The 17,196-nt window shown below is 46.6% G+C and overlaps 1 protein-coding gene across 4 annotated transcripts in view; it reads left to right on the top strand.

The window, feature by feature from the left end:
- Nucleotides 1-2,604: 2,604 nt before the first annotated feature.
- Nucleotides 2,605-17,196, top strand: part of PTCH1 (patched 1) — a 67,499-nt gene continuing 52,907 nt past the window's right edge. For all 4 annotated transcript variants that reach the window (XM_041399467.1, XM_041399466.1, XM_041399465.1 and 1 more), the window contains exons 1-2: nucleotides 2,605-2,848; nucleotides 4,357-4,549. In XM_041399467.1, the coding sequence (XP_041255401.1) occupies nucleotides 2,648-2,848; nucleotides 4,357-4,549 (394 nt within the window). In that variant the 5' untranslated portion in view covers nucleotides 2,605-2,647. The remainder of the gene's footprint in view (nucleotides 2,849-4,356; nucleotides 4,550-17,196) is intronic.

The following is a 17,196-nucleotide window of genomic DNA, read 5'->3' as shown; positions in this document are numbered from 1 at the left end:
CAGCAGTGAGAATGGGCTTTAGGTTACTGTGTGAAGACTAGCAGGCAGGAGATACGTAGGACAGTGAGCTGGGGATTCCAGGTGCTTGAAAGGACACTCTTCCCTGGTTTTGGAGCCTACCAGGAGTCTGAACCAAAATGCTTCTGTGCTCATCCCTTCTTTCTCCATTCCCCTGCCCTGCTACCCGATCAGACACGATGAGGTCGAGTACTTCCAGAAATAGTGTCACATCACTTCCTAGCTAGATGGATGGTCACTCTCGCAAGTGGAAACGTGAATTGGAAGTGGCCGACTGCATCCCAGGAACAGGTTTCAGCCTCAAACAGAAAACAGCCTCCAGCTGCAACCGCTTCAGGTTTCCTTCTCCCATACGTACGCACCCTACGTGTGCTTGCATGACAGTTTGCTGCTCCTAGCAGCTTTCCTGGAGAGTCCTGTGCGGGGCACAGGGCAGGGCTTTCACGGAGACAAGTTTCCCAGGGTGCGAAAAAACGGAGTTGGGATGAAATCAAAGGAAAAACGGACTCCCTAGCCGGCGGGTCTGGCCCTTGAAAGGTCCTGACCGTTGGTGCCTTTAGGCAGTCTCACGGAGAAATCGGTGCTGTGCGGTGCGCACCTCGCTCCCGCCGGCGGCCCCGGCTCCCGGGACGCTGCCAGCCGGCGCTGCCGGCGCCGGGACTGTCCCGCTAAAGGCAGTAGCCAGCCCGCCGAGGGGAGGAGGACGCTTGCAGTGACCAGGGGCCCAGGGATTTTGCTCAGGACCACTGCCCCAGGTACATCCACGGCAGGGCTGAAGGGAAAGGTGCGCAGTGCCGGCGGGTTTGTCGAGCCCCAGGGGCTGCACGGGGTTCTCGTCTCACCTCGGGTCCCCATGCCCCTCTCTTCTTCGCTGCATTTCTCCCACCCCCGCTCCAGCTCCCGATCTCTTTACAGCCGCGCTCCTCCGCCGGCGTGTAGCAGCCGTCCTGCAGGAGGGCAACCCCCCAAAGCACCTCCCCGGCCCGGGCCGGGGGCGGAAGGAAGGGCTGTCTGCGGCCCCCCGCCCCGGTGCCCGTGGGTGTCCGCCACGGCCCGTAGCTGCGTCCGCGGGGAGCCGCGCTGCGGACCGGCGCCGAGCTCGGAGCTGGGGGGAGACGCGCGCAGCTCTAAAGGCAGCAATTAATGTCTGATTCTCAATGAAGAGAGCCGCGGAGAAGCGGTGCCAAAAAAGTAAACAATCGCGTGAAGTCCGAGAAATGTTTAGCGCGGTCAGGCAGGCTGCGTTTCACGGACTTTTACACGAAAAACATCAGAATTGGCTTTCCTCGGGTTTCAGTTAAATAATGAATCCTAAGTTGAAACAGCTAGCTACCGCGCGGCTTTAAATCCCTTACGTGTTAAATTTTCATTGCGTTTTTCTAACTGCACGGAGTGGTTTTCTTGCAAGGAACTGTCTCCTCTTCAGTTAAAAAGAGAGGGGGAGAAAAATCTGGCACTTTCTACCGCAATATCCACCACCCTGTCATTATTCCTGCAAGCCTGGGAATTCAGCTCGGACCTCCCAGTATTTGTTGCAGCTCGAGGCCAACGTGCCTCTAAAAGGATTTTCTTTTAAGGCCTTTAGAAATCGTTTAATGCTGCTTTTTCTTAGTTTCCCTCTCTTTTTCTTAAAAGGGAAAAATGTATTTCTATATGTCCCTGGCGAGAAAGTTCCGCGCGTGTATTTGCAAGCGTCCCGGTTGGGGGTCGGGGGAGGGGAGTAAGGGGAGGGGGGAGTAACACTCTTGAAAAGAAAACGAAGAAGAAAGAGGGAAAAGGCATTCCTTAATGGAAGTATTGCATGCAAAGAAGACTGGATCTCTTTAAGACTCCCCCTGAAGCTGGAGATGCACACACAAGGGTTGCCGGCCTGGGTGGTCTCTCTACTTTGGTGAGCTGTTGCTAAGCAGCTAATAATAGTCATGTTTGCTGAGTAATTTCTGCCCTACCCGAGCCAATCACCTCGCAGAAACCCAAGCCATCTGACAGCCCCGGGGGCGGGCTCTCAGCCCCTTTTTTTTTTCCCTCCCTCTCTCGCTCTCTCTCCACTCATACTCCCCCCACCCCCCACCTATGGACCGGGCAACCCCCCCCCCTCCTCCTCCTCCTCCTCCTCCTCTTTATCCAAATGGAGAGAGTCCTTTTTTTCTTCTTCATCTCATCTCTGGAGCCGAGGGGCTGCAGCTCGGTGCTGCCGCGCACACACCGGGGGAGAGCCCCAGGCAGCCTCCCGCACGCCGCCGCGGCGGGGCCAACCGCGGAACCCCGGCGGCCCCGCGGCCCGCGGGAAGCACCCCGGCCCTGAAGCAGGATGGTGCAGCGCGGCGAGGCAGCCCAGCAGCAGCAGGAGCAGCCGCGGCCCGCTGCGCCGCCGCGCCGCCGCCGCCGCTGAGCGCCGCCGCGGACAGCGGCTTCCCCGAGGCAGCGGAGGCCGGCCGGAGTCGGCGATTTCAACGGGAGCGGAGGCTAGCGCGGCGGCGGCCGGGGGATCCCGGGGGTCGCGCCCGCCCGTCCGCCCGCCCTCGCCGGGCGCGGGGAGCGACCGCCTGCAGCTCGGGGTCCGCGCGCGATGTGGCAATGGCCGCGGCAGCGCCAGCGGCAGCTCTCCCGTCCCGCCGGCGGCGGCAACATGGCCTCGGCCGGTAACGCGTCGGAGCCGGAGACCAGCAGCAGCGCGGGCGGCGGAGGCCACCCCGGCCGGGCGCCGAGAAACGGCGGCGGGAGGCGGCGAAGGACTGGAGGGAATCGGCGCGCCGCGGTGCCCGACCGGGAGTATCTGCAGCGACCAAGCTACTGCGATGCGGCTTTCGCTTTGGAGCAGATTTCAAAGGTGCATTCAATCTCTCACTCTTTTTTTCCAGAGATACACGCTAGTGGTAGTGCTGCTTTTTCCGCGGGGGAGGAGGAGGGAGGTGGTGTGTTTTCTCGCGGGGGTGGAAGGAGGAGATGGAAATGAAACGGCCACCAATAAAATGCTGGGAAAATGAGAGGGACGTCTGTGACTCTTCAGTGCGGGAGAGAGTGCCCTCCTTCCCTCCCTGCTCGCCTGTGCCTGCCCTGGTGCGTGCCTGTGCTGCGGAGCACTTCTTCTCCTAAACTTCCCGTAATAGCCTCGGCTCGGTCCCGGCCTCCCTATGGCTAACCCCAGGCCCGCTCTCCCCCTCTCTCTCTCCGCTTCCTTTCTGCTTCTCCATCCCCTCGTAGCGCCCTGCGATCTAGCCAACACCCGGTCCCGGCCGGAACAGGGGAGAAACCGGCCGGCTTCTTGGCAGAAGTTGTGCTTTTGTGAAGTTTTCCGCCGAGCACCGAGACGGCGACTGCCCTGGGAGAACGGGGTCCCCCAGCAAAGAAGGCAGCGGTTTTCTCCCTTGCCCGGCGGCCGGAGGGGGAGCGAGGGCCATAAACAAATTGCCACCTTAACCCTGCCGCGCCGGTCCCCGCGGAGGACTGGAGGTGCGGGGCGGGGCGGGAGAACAGCCCCGGCCGCCAATCTCCGCTGGCCAAAAAATGTTCAAAGTAAACAATCTCCAAAAGCTGCCTTGCTGCAGGGATGGTTTCACTTCAGGGAGCGGATTTCTAGGCTTTGTAAGAAGAGGGAAAGAAGGAGGAAAAAAAAAATCCATGTGGCTGCCCTCTTCCGTTCACAAATATTGTCGTAACTTACAGATGGCTGCTCTACTTCCTAATTCAGATCACACAGCGTCTCCAAACTCTATGGAAATGAATTACTGCAGATGTTACAGTGCTGCTCACCACGTGGGTCTTGCCTCATCACCAAGCCCTACTAGGAGCTGGGAATGGGGGAAACGGCCACTGCTACCCACTATCTATCACACAATCCCCCCGCGTCTCCTCCCAGCCATTCTGGGGTTCCGAGGAGAACAGGAAAAGGGACTTTTCTTTCTTGTGCCTGTTGAGGTTTGTCGGAAGTGGTTTCTTCTTCCCTGGAGCCACGGGTCTCACCAGCGCGAATGCTTTGCAGCCTGAGCTGGTGGTGATGCCTCGGGCAAGAGAAGAGTATGGTGGTGGCCAGCACAGGCGAGGGCCCGGGGGCCGACGCAGTGTTGTCACCCCCAAACCCGCATGTTGGTCTGGGGCAAGGATGGCTGACAGCAGGTACATCTTGTCCCTGTGTGCGTGCTTGAGGGTGGCTGCTCGGCAAGGCCGCGGGGCAAAGGGCCCTGCTGGAAGGATGCCTGTTTGAGCTGTTCACGGCGCTTCATCCTTCCTCCGGGCTCTGCGCCCCGAGGGACACGAGCTATCTCGAGGGCTGGGGGGCTCCCCCCACTTGTGGCGGCTGCCGCAGCCCGCAACTACTGACCTCTTCTTGCTTTGCAGGGGAAGGCGACGGGACGGAAAGCGCCGCTGTGGCTGCGAGCAAAGTTTCAGAGACTGTTGTTTAAACTGGGCTGTTACATTCAGAAAAACTGCGGGAAGTTTTTGGTTGTCGGCCTCCTGATATTTGGGGCTTTCGCTGTAGGATTAAGGGCAGCTAATCTCGAGACCAACGTGGAGGAGCTGTGGGTGGAAGGTAAGTCCGGGGGTGGTGCCCCTGTTTTCTGTTGCCGTCTCTGCCCGGCTGGCCGGCCGGCAGCGCAGCCCAGGGCCGCTCGGCATGCCCGGGAGGAGCGGCCGCCGGCGGGGAAGGCGGGCGGGAGGCGGGCACTGAGCTGGGGCGCGCAGCCCCGGGCGGCACGTACCACTGCTCCGCCCGCGGGGGGCCGCGGCGGCCAGGCCGTGCACTTGGCGGAGGGCCGCCGGGACAGCCCGTCAGCAGCGCTCCGTGCCCTCACCTCTGCCCCGCCTCGCAGTGCGGGCGAGCTGCGGGCGGCGGGTTTCCGCGTCCCCGCCGGCGGCGGGAAGTGGCGGCGCTGCCGGGAGGCGTCCCCTCCGCCATTTTGGGAGTGCGCGCGGCCGCGGCGGGGGAGGGGCGGGCGGCGCGGCGGGGCGGGAGCCTGTGTGTGGTCCGGGCCCTGGACAGCGTTCAGCTGTGGGGAGCGCGGGGCGCAGCGCTGGAAAAAAAAGAAAGGAAAATAAGAGAGGGAGAGAACGAGGAAAAAAAAAAAAAAAAACCACGAAAGAAAGGCAGCCGAGGCGAAGCGGAGCCTGGAGTGGGGCAGCCAGCCGGGCGGCGCACTCCTCGCTGAGAGCCATGGCTCCAGGCTGCCGGGGGTTTGAGGTTTAGGTGTAGTTCTTGGTGGTGTTTTTTTTCTTCTTTTTTTCTTTCTCGTGTTTTTTTTTTTTTTTTTTTTTTTTTTTTTTTTTTTTTTTTTTTTTTTTTCTGCGGGAAAATACTGTTTATTAAGGATCACGTTCCCCCGTTAGCTGCTGGATGGATGTGGAAACAGAGTTCCTTGTCTGCAGCAATTACTGCTCTAGGTTTATGTCAAAGTAGCTTGCAGCAGTATTTGGCTTATAAAAGTTAATGTGAGAGGCTGCATAAATAATCAGTTCTAAATAGCTCTCTGTACGTGTATGTGTGGAAAAGCTAGGGCTGAGTGGAAACAAAGTCGGTGCCTGTTCTGAAGGTGGTCTGTCGTGCCCCAGGTGAATTAGAGCATATCGGCATCCTTGCAGATGACAGCCGCATTGGGGTCAGGATTGGATTCCGCAGTCATTTAGTAGATGGTGGTTTTTTCTATTGTGGAAAATAGTGATCGTTTTTTGGTCCATGTAGTGTAGTCCAGTAGCTCAAAATATGGTGAGATCTGCTGCCAGCAGTTCTGCCTGAGAAACAGAACAAGGCACTGCTGGGTCCCATCTGTAGGCAGAGACGTGCAATCAGAGTTTGCAGTGGTCACTAACCACACTACCTTAAATACTAATGAAAACAACTGTGAATCTTGTTTTTCTTGCGGTTCATTTTTCTTCCAAACACACTGTGAGGTTGTTGTGGAGAGGTTTCTTTTGTCAGTTTTTGTTCTTAGGTATTTTGTTTCTGCTTTTCTGTGTTAGACAGATTAATATGTGATTGCAGCTCCATCCCACATGCTCTGCTGACATTTATTATCCTGATGTAACTGGTGTTCTCTTGCTTGGAATGGTGATCCTATTCAATTAATGCCACCTGCTTTTTGTAGCCTTGTAATACCAAGAAACTACTTGCTGGTGATGCCTCAGTGACTGGCCTGTCAGTAAAAATACAATTCTCAAGGGAAAAAAATAGGATTGCAAAATAGTTGCTACACTGGTCTCTTCTCATGTCATTATTGTTATGGGGAAGGAATGGGGGGAAGTTCCTAGTATAGAATCTAGTGGAAATTGATCTCTGAGGTTTTTATGACTAAGATGACTTCATAATGTGGCTAGTTTGACAGAGTTGACCTATGTAATTTCACATTTATTTAGTTTAGTTTTTTCATTGAAAAGAAAAGTCTGCATTAAGAAATCCTTGCATTTCAAAAGTAACCAGCAAAAGCTAGCAGATTAAGGTGAAATAAAACATTCTGGATTAAATTTTATTTATTTTCCAGTTTTCCCATTCTAGCACTACGTGACCATTCATAGAAAAGAGCTTGCTATAATGTGCTTTCTTGGCAGTGGCTCTGTAAATGTTCTGCTCATGAGCTAGGGTGTTCGTAACAGATAGCAATTGCATATTTTTTGTACTACAAGCAGGAGTATAGATTGAGAGTGTGAGATGGAACAGATAGCATGAAAAATGCCATTCTTCCTATGCAGAAGTGTAAAGTAGCACCAAACTTTTTCTTCTGCACTTGCATGGAAGTGGTCCTAACAGCTTTAAAGTACCTTCCATGGAGGTTGGTACAGTAAAGGACTCTAGATCAAGGTTTCTTAGTGAAGAAGTAGTGGCTGAATTGTCCTGTTTATTAAAAACAGCGTCTCACTTTACCTTTTACTTTTTGTTTACTGAGAGTTTGGATGAACTAGGCAGTGCTGGCCGAATGTAGAATCCTATAATTGTTTAAGTTGGAAAAGATTAGTAATATCATCAAATCCAACTGCTAAGCCAGCACCATTGTGTTCACCACTGAACCATGTCTTTAAATGTCACATCTAAACACCTTTTAAATACCTCTAGGGATGGTAATTCAAGGGTGGCCTGTTCCAGCACTTAACAGTCCTTTCTGTGAAGAAATTTTTTTGCTGTCCCATCTAAACCTTTCCTGGAACAACTTGAGACCATTACCTCTCATCCTGTCACTTGTTGCCTACATCCTCCATTCAGGTAGCTGTAGAGAGGGATGAGATCATCCCAAGGGTGTATTTCTCCAGGCTAAATTACCCCAGCTCCCTCAGCTGCTCTTCACAGGACTTGTGCTCTGCTGCCCTTCTCTGGACTTGCTCCAGCCCCTCTATGTCTTTCTTGTAGGGAGGAGTCCAAAACTGAACACAGAATTTGAAGTGTGGGCTCAGCAGTGCTGAGTTCAGGGGGATAATCACTGCCATGCTCCTGCTGGCCACACTGTTGCTGATACAGGCCAGGATGCCATTGGCCTTCTTGTCTACCTGGGCACAGCTGGCTCATCTTCAGCATCCCTACGTCTGTTTCCTGGGGTAGCTTTCCAGCCACTCTTCCCCAAGCCTGTAGCCCTGCATGGAGCTGTTAGGACTCAAGGGCAGGATCTGGCACTTCATGTTGTAGAACATGGTATGAACCTCATACCATTGGCCTTGCCCATCCATCCTGTCTAGGTCTCTCTGCAGAGCTTTCCTGTCCTCCTGCAGATCAACACTCGCATGCAGCTTGGTGGTGTCTGGGAACTGACTGGGGGAGCATTTGAACTGCTTATTCAAATAATTGATAAAGATACTAGACAGGACTTGTCCCATCACTGAGCCCTGGGGAGCCCCTCCAGTGACTCCATCTGGATGTAACTTTCTCTGGGCCCTGCCATCCAGTCAGTTTTTAACCCAGTGAACAGTGCACCTGTCCAGACCATGAGCAGCCAGTATCACCAGGACAATGCTGTAGGAAACAGTGTTAAAGACATTATTAAAATTCAGGTAGACAATATCCATGGCCTTTCTCTAATCCACTAAGTTGTAGAAGAAGATAAGATTGGTCAAGCAGCACCTGCCTTTCCGAACCCCATTCCAGCTAGACCTGATCACTGAACTGTCTCGTATGTGCTGTGTAGATTCATAGATTACTTGAAATATACTTCAAGTAACAGTTTTGATTTGGTAGTGAGACTTTTTACAGTTATTACTGCTGAATAAATTGGCAGTATTTAAAGAAACAAATTTGATAGGGTCTGTTTCTGAATACTATGGAACATAATATAGCGCTGAAGTTTGCTGCAAGTAAATTGTTGCTTTAAAACCATTTAAAATAATTAATTAACAAACAGTGAACTTTGAATGAGTTTTAAGACCATGCACATTCCAAGTTAAATGATTAGCAGTCTGAGGCTGCAGCTGTTATGGTTGAAATATTTACATGAGTTTAGAAGCTCACCTGGTAGGCAAACTTTCCAAGAGAGATCTTCAAAACATCGTTCTTTCAGATTTCGTGTAGTAGTCTTCCTTCTTCAGAATTTATGCTAGCATTCTTGGCCTTCTCTGAGCCTCCTGATATCAAAGTGGCTTTCCTCTCAGCTTGTTTCTTGGCACTAAGTGATGTAGAGTAGCTTTTTGTTCTTCAGGGTTTCTTTTAAACATAGTGCTCTTCTGGCTGCTGTTCAGAATACTTCATTTATTACTCTGTGTCCCACAGTGGCTCCATCTATGTTGCTGTCTTGTAGACTTTGCCTGGGACATATACTTGTATCTTCTCAGCACATGAACAGATCTATCATCCCCATGTGCATACCTTGCTGCTGGTGGCAGGGGTTGTCTGCCAGGGCAGACAAATTCTGGACTGGCATTTTAATGGCAGTTCTGTTATTCAGCTTGAGTTGAGCTGCTGTATGTGGGTGTCCATGCATCCTGGAGTTGTGGAGACTGTTTAGCATCTTTATACATTGTACACACAGAGAGGGAAAAAAAAGGCTTTGCATTGATTTCCTCAGTGACTGAATTTTGTTGGACACAGATGTGCTTTTAGAATCATCCATTCATAGCTCAAGAGTGCTCTGGATGGAAAAGAAATCATGCTCATAACTGGATATGTTTATTTGCTACCACTCTAAATAGGCAGTCTTAAGACCCAGTGTGTCAACAGCAGTCACACATGTAAATTCACAGCCTCTGCTTCTGAAAGAAGGTAGTTTTGTGGCTCCAGAGAAGGTTCTGTTAAATGAAGCTTGAGGTTTGGCTACTGCAATGCCTTAAATGATGTTAATTGGAGCAGCTTATAATGGGGGAGATGGTCTAGTTTTGTGCTTTGGTATTTCATTTCATGTCATCATTGTCTTGGGATTTTTTTTCTCCTCACTTTTTTTAAAATTAGCTTTGTTCCTTAAGTGATCAAAGATCATGCTCTTCTTCTCTTCCTTTTTGCTTTCTTCACTATTTGGACTAGCTGAAGTTCAGTCAAAACTATTCCCTCCTTAAGTAGCCCTCTTCACAAAGCTTTGTGAGCTTGAACTGAATTCTAACATGCAGAGCTTCTTCTTTAAGCCAGTTTGGAGGAAGAGGGTGGATGATACATATAAGTAGGACATCTTGCAGAGAATGCTTCAGAACTGCATCCTTCAGTTCAGGTATGTGGAATAAAGTGAGTGTGTTCAAATTGTAAGTGAATTAGGATTGAGTGTGTACATCAGAAATACTTTGTAAGTCATGATTTGGGCTATGTGTAGTATTATTTCCTTTCTCTCTTAAGGGTCAAAAATTGGGTTGCTCTATTGTACTTATGGCTGACCCTTCTTAAAATATGTTAATCTACCCATGCAACTTAAGAATGAGGTGAAAATGAGGAAAGTGTGTGAATGATGCTGGAACCAGTATTATTTCCGTAGATTCTCAGTTTTCTTAACCCAGCAAGATTAAGTGCAGGTGGAGAGAAAAGTTGTTCTTAAGTTCTGCCTGAAGGCACCAGTTAACTTTACACTAGTATTCTTTGGAGAAACAAAAAAGACTAGTAATGGAACAGATCTGCATGAATTTGTTTTTTCAAGGAGACAAATTTATGTAAGTGGGCTGAAGTAATATGCTTGGTTTGAGTACAGTTAGCAGGACTTGACACAGTCAAGTATAATTCCTTTCTCCCACAAACATACGCATTTGTGGACAGCAACAGGGGAGTACTGTTTTAGGTGTGCTTGCTCCTGTATCACTACATTGGCATGATATTGGAGAAGTTACAGAAGTTACCCTGCTCTTCAGTCTGTCACGATGGTTGTTGGCAGGCTCTGTGGCAGTCAAGACATTGTCTCTGACCAAATTCATTAGTTTCCTGTGAATCAGGTGACTTTAGAGCTTACTTGTCCTTGAATGCTGTCTTACACTGTGCTGCATTCCTCAGTGCATATTGAGAGTTCATTGGAAGGTGTTCATCTGGAAAATTTCCAAGCCACTATTTTGTCTGACTTCAGTACGATGATTTATTACATCTCTTTTTTTCCACATCTTAGCTGAAGGATGGTTATCTGAGCAACATGTTTATTTAAATGTTTAGTGATGGAGCACAAAAGTATTTCAGTCCATGCTACTGTTTTGAAGAGTAATATCAATATATTTATTGATATATTGAAGAGGAATATCAATAATATTTACATTATATTTGTGGATAAAAACATCCAGGCAGTGGGTGTTATGTTTCTTTGAATTTGAACTCCCTCTGCTTCTCTGTATTGAAAGTTGTTAAGAAAAGATGTTTAAAGGTTTACTTAGATGTATATTTAATTGATTGTCATCTTTCAAGAGCCTGCTATTAAATTCAAAATCACTGGAGATCTCTGTTAAGTTCCATCTTGACAGGCATCCACATCATTGCTTGGAGTTGGTGCTCCTTGATAAAAAGCTTGTACATGAAAAAATCCCTGCAGGTTCAGCATGTAAAGTTCCTCTTTTATCTGTAAGAGTTTTAATAAAGGGTATTGCCTGTGACCATTCTTTGGTCATTAAAAAGGTAGAGGGTGAAATCCCAAATTCACTGAATGTGGTGGCAGAACTTGGAATGACTTTAGTATGACCAGGCCGTATCCGTGTGCAAAGCCAGAGCAGACTAACAGTCTGCCCATGTGTTATCCTCTTCAGGGAAGGGAAAGAGAAGTTCCTCCTGTAGAACTGGCACCTCTCTAAGCTGTAAGTGCATTGTTGCATGGTTCCTTCTGCCTTTCAGACTTCAGAGGCACTTACTTTACTCAAGGCTGGAGAAAATTAATCTTCACTGTTATTTCCAAACTTAACAGTGTTGCCAATGCCCTGCCAGAATGTGCCCTACAGATCATTGTTTGGAAGGATCTGTTTCTTTCTCTGTTGGAATGTGCATTTAAACAGGGTGGCGCCTGGGCTATGCCATTGTCCTCCTCTTCAGAGCTTTGAGTGTCATCTTGTGCTCTGGGGATTTTGCTGCTTATGAACAGGGTTTGAAGGCATTTCTGTAGCTCTGGAGAGCTTGTAGATTTTGGTACAGAAGTCCTGGAGTGAAATAGGATAGTTGAAAGCAACACTGCTTTATTGTTGTTCCCCATGCTGCTGTTGCTGAGCAGGAACAGGGAAGCATAGGTAAACAAAAGAACTAACTCAGCTGTAGGGCTGGCTGCTACTGAAGCTGTGGTTGTGAGTGGATGTGGATGTGGTAGTGAGTGGTTTGGACCCTACTTACTATCAGCTCTTGCCACCTGCTAAGTGACCTGGTTTTATGTTTATTTGGTTGTTTTTGTAGAGAACTGGCCTTCCTTCCTCATTATTCGTCAGCAGCCAGTGAGTTCAGAAAAGAATGAACTCTAAAAGCCATGGGGGCTCAAGCTTGCTTTCAGCATAGAATGCATTAAGGTAAACCTGAGCTGCTCACCCTGAACCTGTCGATTTCCATGATTTTTTTTTTTCTTTTTTTTTGTGGTAAGAGGTGGTACACGCCCTGCCATTACATAATATTTTCGGTGGTTCCCCAGACAGTAACAATATAATGTAGTGTATGCATGTAACTGTTCTTGACTACTCAACAAATTTAGAGGCTGTTACATCCAAGTGAATGTTGTACTTACACATAACTGTTAGGAGGCTCCAAAATGTGACAGCTTCCAGATGTATGAACCAACTGATCCCTTTATTTAGATTATGCACCACAGCTGATGCCTAGATTAGCGCTGGCTGGACAAAGCTATGGGAGATTTGTCTGGTTTCCATAATGCCATGTTTATATTTCAGTTGGATTTTTCCTTAAAAACTGACCTCCCTGTGACATATTGGAGCTGTGTCCACTAGGATGCTGGCTTTGATGTGTTTTCCACTACTTTCCTTTTGGTGTCTAATGGAAAATGTTCTCATTTTCACACTCTTGGACTATTACACATAATCTTTTTAACTTAACTGTGAATTACCTGCTTCAACCTATAACCACTCAGGTAAAACCATGGTTGTAAAGTTCTTTGCCCCATGGCTAGCATTTTTTCTGATTGATTAAAGCAGCATTTTGGTTATAGACCTTGTTGGGCTGTTACTTGTCAGGTGTTTTCTTCTGTATGCAGAATAAAGTCCAATCTTTTGCACAGTGCTTTTTCTGTCTTCAGAGGGTGCTGTGTGTATATGTGGCTCTAGCTGCTCTATTTCAGAGTTCAGCAGGATCTTGAGTGCAGAATTTTATCAAGAAGTTCACTTTTCTTTGTATATACTATACAGTTATGTGCATTTTCTCAGCCATCCTTATTTTCTTCAGTATTTGTCTTATTTTTCTTCAGTATTTCAGGATTTGGTTCTTTAATTTCTCTGATCTCTGCTGCCTTGTAGTGTGCAGGGAGTCTTGCCCCAGTTATGTTTGTGAGTTACTCTTCCAGGGAAATCTGAAGAAATCAGTAAAACTTCTTAAGGTCTTCATGGCAGTTCTATTTAAGGTCTTCATGACAGTTCTATTATAAGAATGTAGTCATCTCTCAGAGTTCAGAAAAGTAAAGGTGCACAGCATTCATTAATACTTAAGAAACCACACCATTTTCTGCCTTCTTCTGTTGATGCTTTGCTGGAGTGGCAGATTCCCAAGACGGTGCCTCATGATAGAAATCTCTGTGCTTTAAAGTGTGATATCTGTGCTGAGAATGTGTGCCATATTGTAATGGCCCCTTCATTTCTGTGTCCATGAATTAAGAAGAACAGGAAAATATTTTACTCCAGTTTTACGTAATCTGTGCTATTTTATTATCCACTCAGATTGTGCCAAATATGACTGATTAATACCATATACAATAAATTATATTCACCCTTGTTCTTAATTGAGTGACTTTTGACATGGAATAGTTTTTCATTGTACAGTAAAATAGATAGAATGGAATTGAAAGGAGTAGTTTTTAATTCATAATTAAAAAATAAAATATTTCTCTTTATTTCTTTTTTATTGTGTAAACTTAGTTTAATATCTGTAAATACAATTTACTTGTTCTTGGTTTTGCTCTGTTATTTTCATTTACTATCACCTCGCATACTATAAACAGACTGATTTTGGCAGCAGTAGTAGTTTCATGAGGTAAAAAGTTCTTTATGGAAACTGCTGACCATATACATGTTTTGATGTGTGGAGAATTTTAATTTTGGTTTTTAGAATGAATGTCTTGGCTCTAACTTCTGCTTGGTTTTGGGAAACTTAGTTATTTCAGTGCTAGAGCAAAATATACAAGAGGTAAGGGAATGAAGAGAACCATAACTTGATTCTTTCTGCAAAGGTGTTGCTTCTTTAGAGAATTGTACTGAACTTAATTCCAGCTTCAATATACAAGTAATCATTGTGTATTTGAAACATCTGTATTTTGCTCACGTGCGAGCATATGTGCAGTGTTGTACACCCGTATTAGCTGAAGCTCAGTCCTTATACTGTAATACAGTCTTCTTTTAATAACAGTGAGATAAATTATGAGAAACAGTCTTCTCTTGTTTACCAGTATGATGCATTTCTGCCTTTCAGTCAGTAATCAAAAGTTAAGTGCAGCAAACTAGAAATGAGCACTGTTGAGTCAAGTTGTATGATTTTTTTCCCCTGTTAAATTATTGCTTAAGGGCTTCTGGTCCCTAGCTCAGGAATCCTGCCCAAAAATGCCAGATGTATTACACAGTCAAGTATTGCAATGTAAATAGTGTTCTGTGCCATGAGAGCAGGGTGGTCCATCTCCTAGTCAAAAAAAAAAAAAAAAAAAAGGCAGAAAAGGGAAAAATCCACATCATGTTCTGAAATAAACAGTAGTTGTAGTGTTATTTCTGGTTTTGGCTGCACAACCAGTGTTTTGGAGCTGAAAGAACGCAGATAAATTAGTGCTTTGGACTAGCAGAGAACTGAAACTGAGATGCTAGAAAGCAAGATGTGTCTTGGCTGAAAGTCTATAATGCAGTCAAGCAGGCAATGTAATAAATAAAATATTAAAGTAAAGGCCATTGCTGACAGGCAAAACATGTTGCTTTACCTTATTGTGAGCAGCAATCTCTTGGAAGTACAAAGGAAGTGGACAAAGGATGGGAAGTTGGGAAGGTACAGACATAGTGATCTTCTTGATCTCATGCTGTGATTGGGTATGTTACTGGGCCTTCTGAGCATAGACATTGCTGAGCTGTTCTTGTTTTTAATTAAATCTCCTGGATGTGTATTAACAATTACTTACCTTCCAGTGTACTTACCTTATTCAGATGCAGTAGTGGATATAGAAGGTTTAGTTGCACATTTTTCTATTATGTGTATGAACGTGCCATATCGAACTAGTTGGAAAAAGATTCCACAAATCTAACCTGAAAGGAAATTGCCAAGGGTGATGCCATAATCAGATTTACGTTTTGATTATCTGACAAATCTGAACTACCATAGTTTCCTTGGGTGTGTGCAGAGGAGAAGGGGGTTATAGGAACTTTGTGTGATAGACTGTATTTAAATAGCTTCAGGAATGTAATCCCAATGCAGATCTTGTTGTAGTCTCCTCAGTGTGATACTCAGTAGAATGATGAGCTTTAGGGACTCAATTAAACATTTCCCTTACTGCTGACACTAAGCATTAAAAAATGCCCTTATTAATTACAACTTTAATTTTTTTTTTCTTTCTGAGTTACCTGTTCTGTAATGGTAAAAAAGTACTTAAAGAAGATACTCACCAGAAGAACTGGTGCAATAAAGTATCTCCTGGGCATTTTTCTTATTTGCCTCTCAACACGGGCCTCATTCTGATTTCATTTACACCAATCTTCAGTAACTTTTCAAAGGGTTCCCACAGTCAGAAGAAAAGAGAAGCCCTAGCTGTTTAGAAGCTGATGCTGTTTAAGCAGTAGATAATAGAAAATGTAATATTCTAGTGGAAATGATTAAGAAACAAAACCTGAAACATGTTTAGTATGACTTCCAACTGTAGATAAAAGGTAGCTACTTGAGAGAATTGTGAGCAGGTGTAAATATCTATTAAACTGTTCTTTCTAGAGGTTTGGGGAAATAGGATGACCTTTTTCTTCTTTTTTTTTTTTTTTTTTTTTTTTTTTTTTTTTTTTTAAATAGGCTACAGTTTCACATGGCTTGCAAAAGAAATCTTTCTCCCTTTTTGTTTCCCACACCAATTGATTTATCATTTTGCTTGCAAGCAGACTTAGAATGTTAGGGCAGGAACACACTCACTTTTTTCTCGTAACTTTTTTGTTGCGGACCGAAACCAGTTGACTTGAATAAATTTTTCTGTGGTCTGAATGAAGCCAGCAACGTGGAAAAATCTTGCCATTCAGAGCCGTCTGAATGTACATTTCAGCCACACAGTAAGCTGTATTGGTAGGCAGTGGACTGCTAAATACAACCATTTTTCGCAGCGGAGAGTTAGACAGGTGATTAGCATAATTAGCACAGAGTAGGCTATACATATGGTAATGTTAAGTGTGTAAATGCCAGCTGCGGTGTAAAATTTATGTCAGGGGTCGACAGGGCTGTGCGAAAGTATTGTGTTACAGCTGCAGGTCAAAGCCTCCATTGCTTTAGCCCCTTTTCTCTTGTCGGTGAATGCGCTAAACAGAAGAGAAAGACAGAAATATAACAGATAAGGCTTTGATTGAACAGCCTGGTTCTGTGCAAGAGGGACTTCTCTTAAACCACCCGCCCCCCCCCCCAAACCCCCCAAAAACTACACATGCAAAACAAAAGTTCTGCTCTTTCATTATAAATTGTATTTTGCATCATGCTAGATATAAAAGTATTGCAGTCTTTGAGTGATGTCATTACGATGGATGAGGGGAATCTTGCTGGGGGGGAGATGGGGGAAGTACAAGGTGGGTAATTATGCTTTAAAGAGCAAAAACAAACAGAAAACCCCTGTAATTCACCTTCTCCTTTCTTCAATCCAACTCTCTTTTTTTTTTAATGTCTCTGTTACTTACTGCACTTAGGAGGGTAGGAATTAAACAGTCTTGACGGTGACAGCATTAAATGTAATAAAATCTCGACAGTGCAACAATCTTGGAACTGCATGACTGGTTTTAAACTAAGTGCCAGAAGTTCCTCTGTGGTTTTTGTGTGTGGGTTGCTACACTTATTCCCCAGGTTCCTCCCACCTCCTAAACCACTAAATTCTTTATAAATTAAAAATTACTAATACAGGTTTCTTGTTTTAAAGGAACGCAGCGTTGAAGGGTACACATCTTTTTAAGCATTTGAGGGGGAAATTGGTAAATCTTTTTGTTGCTGTAAACTGTTCATTCATATATTTCACTTGCAATTTCCTCCTTCCCCCCCCCCCGCCCTTTTGTATTTTTTGTAGCCGGCTATAAGGAGTGGTGGTGTTGACAGAATATAGTTCACACCACACTGACCTTGTGATGAAACTTCCTCACAGCCGCAGGGGGTCCTTATGAATCGGCCCCTAATCCAGCTAATCCCGCTCGCAACAAAATCGTGAAAGTGGCTCCCAGCGATGTGTGTTTCCCTGCGCAGATGCCGCGGGAAGGAGCGCCGTTGGGAACGCACCAGCGCCTCGGGGCCGGGCCGGCCTTTTGTGCGCGGCCCCCCGGGCCGGCGGCGGGGCCGGAGGGTCCCCTTGGGGCAGGGCTGGGGCTGGCGGCGGGGCCGGCTCCTGGCAGGGCTCCGGGTGGGGCCTGCCGTGTTCTGCCCCGTTCGCTCGGCCTCCTCCCGACCCAGGCCCTGGAGCCGCCCTCAAGGTCCAGAGG

The sequence above is a fragment of the Onychostruthus taczanowskii genome, unplaced genomic scaffold (genome assembly GCF_017590055.1).
Source record: "Onychostruthus taczanowskii isolate IOZ18803 unplaced genomic scaffold, ASM1759005v1 scaffold160, whole genome shotgun sequence".
NCBI lineage: Eukaryota > Metazoa > Chordata > Aves > Passeriformes > Passeridae > Onychostruthus > Onychostruthus taczanowskii.
Note: the sequence above shows the minus strand (reverse complement) of the source record. Positions and strands in the feature narration are given on the sequence as shown.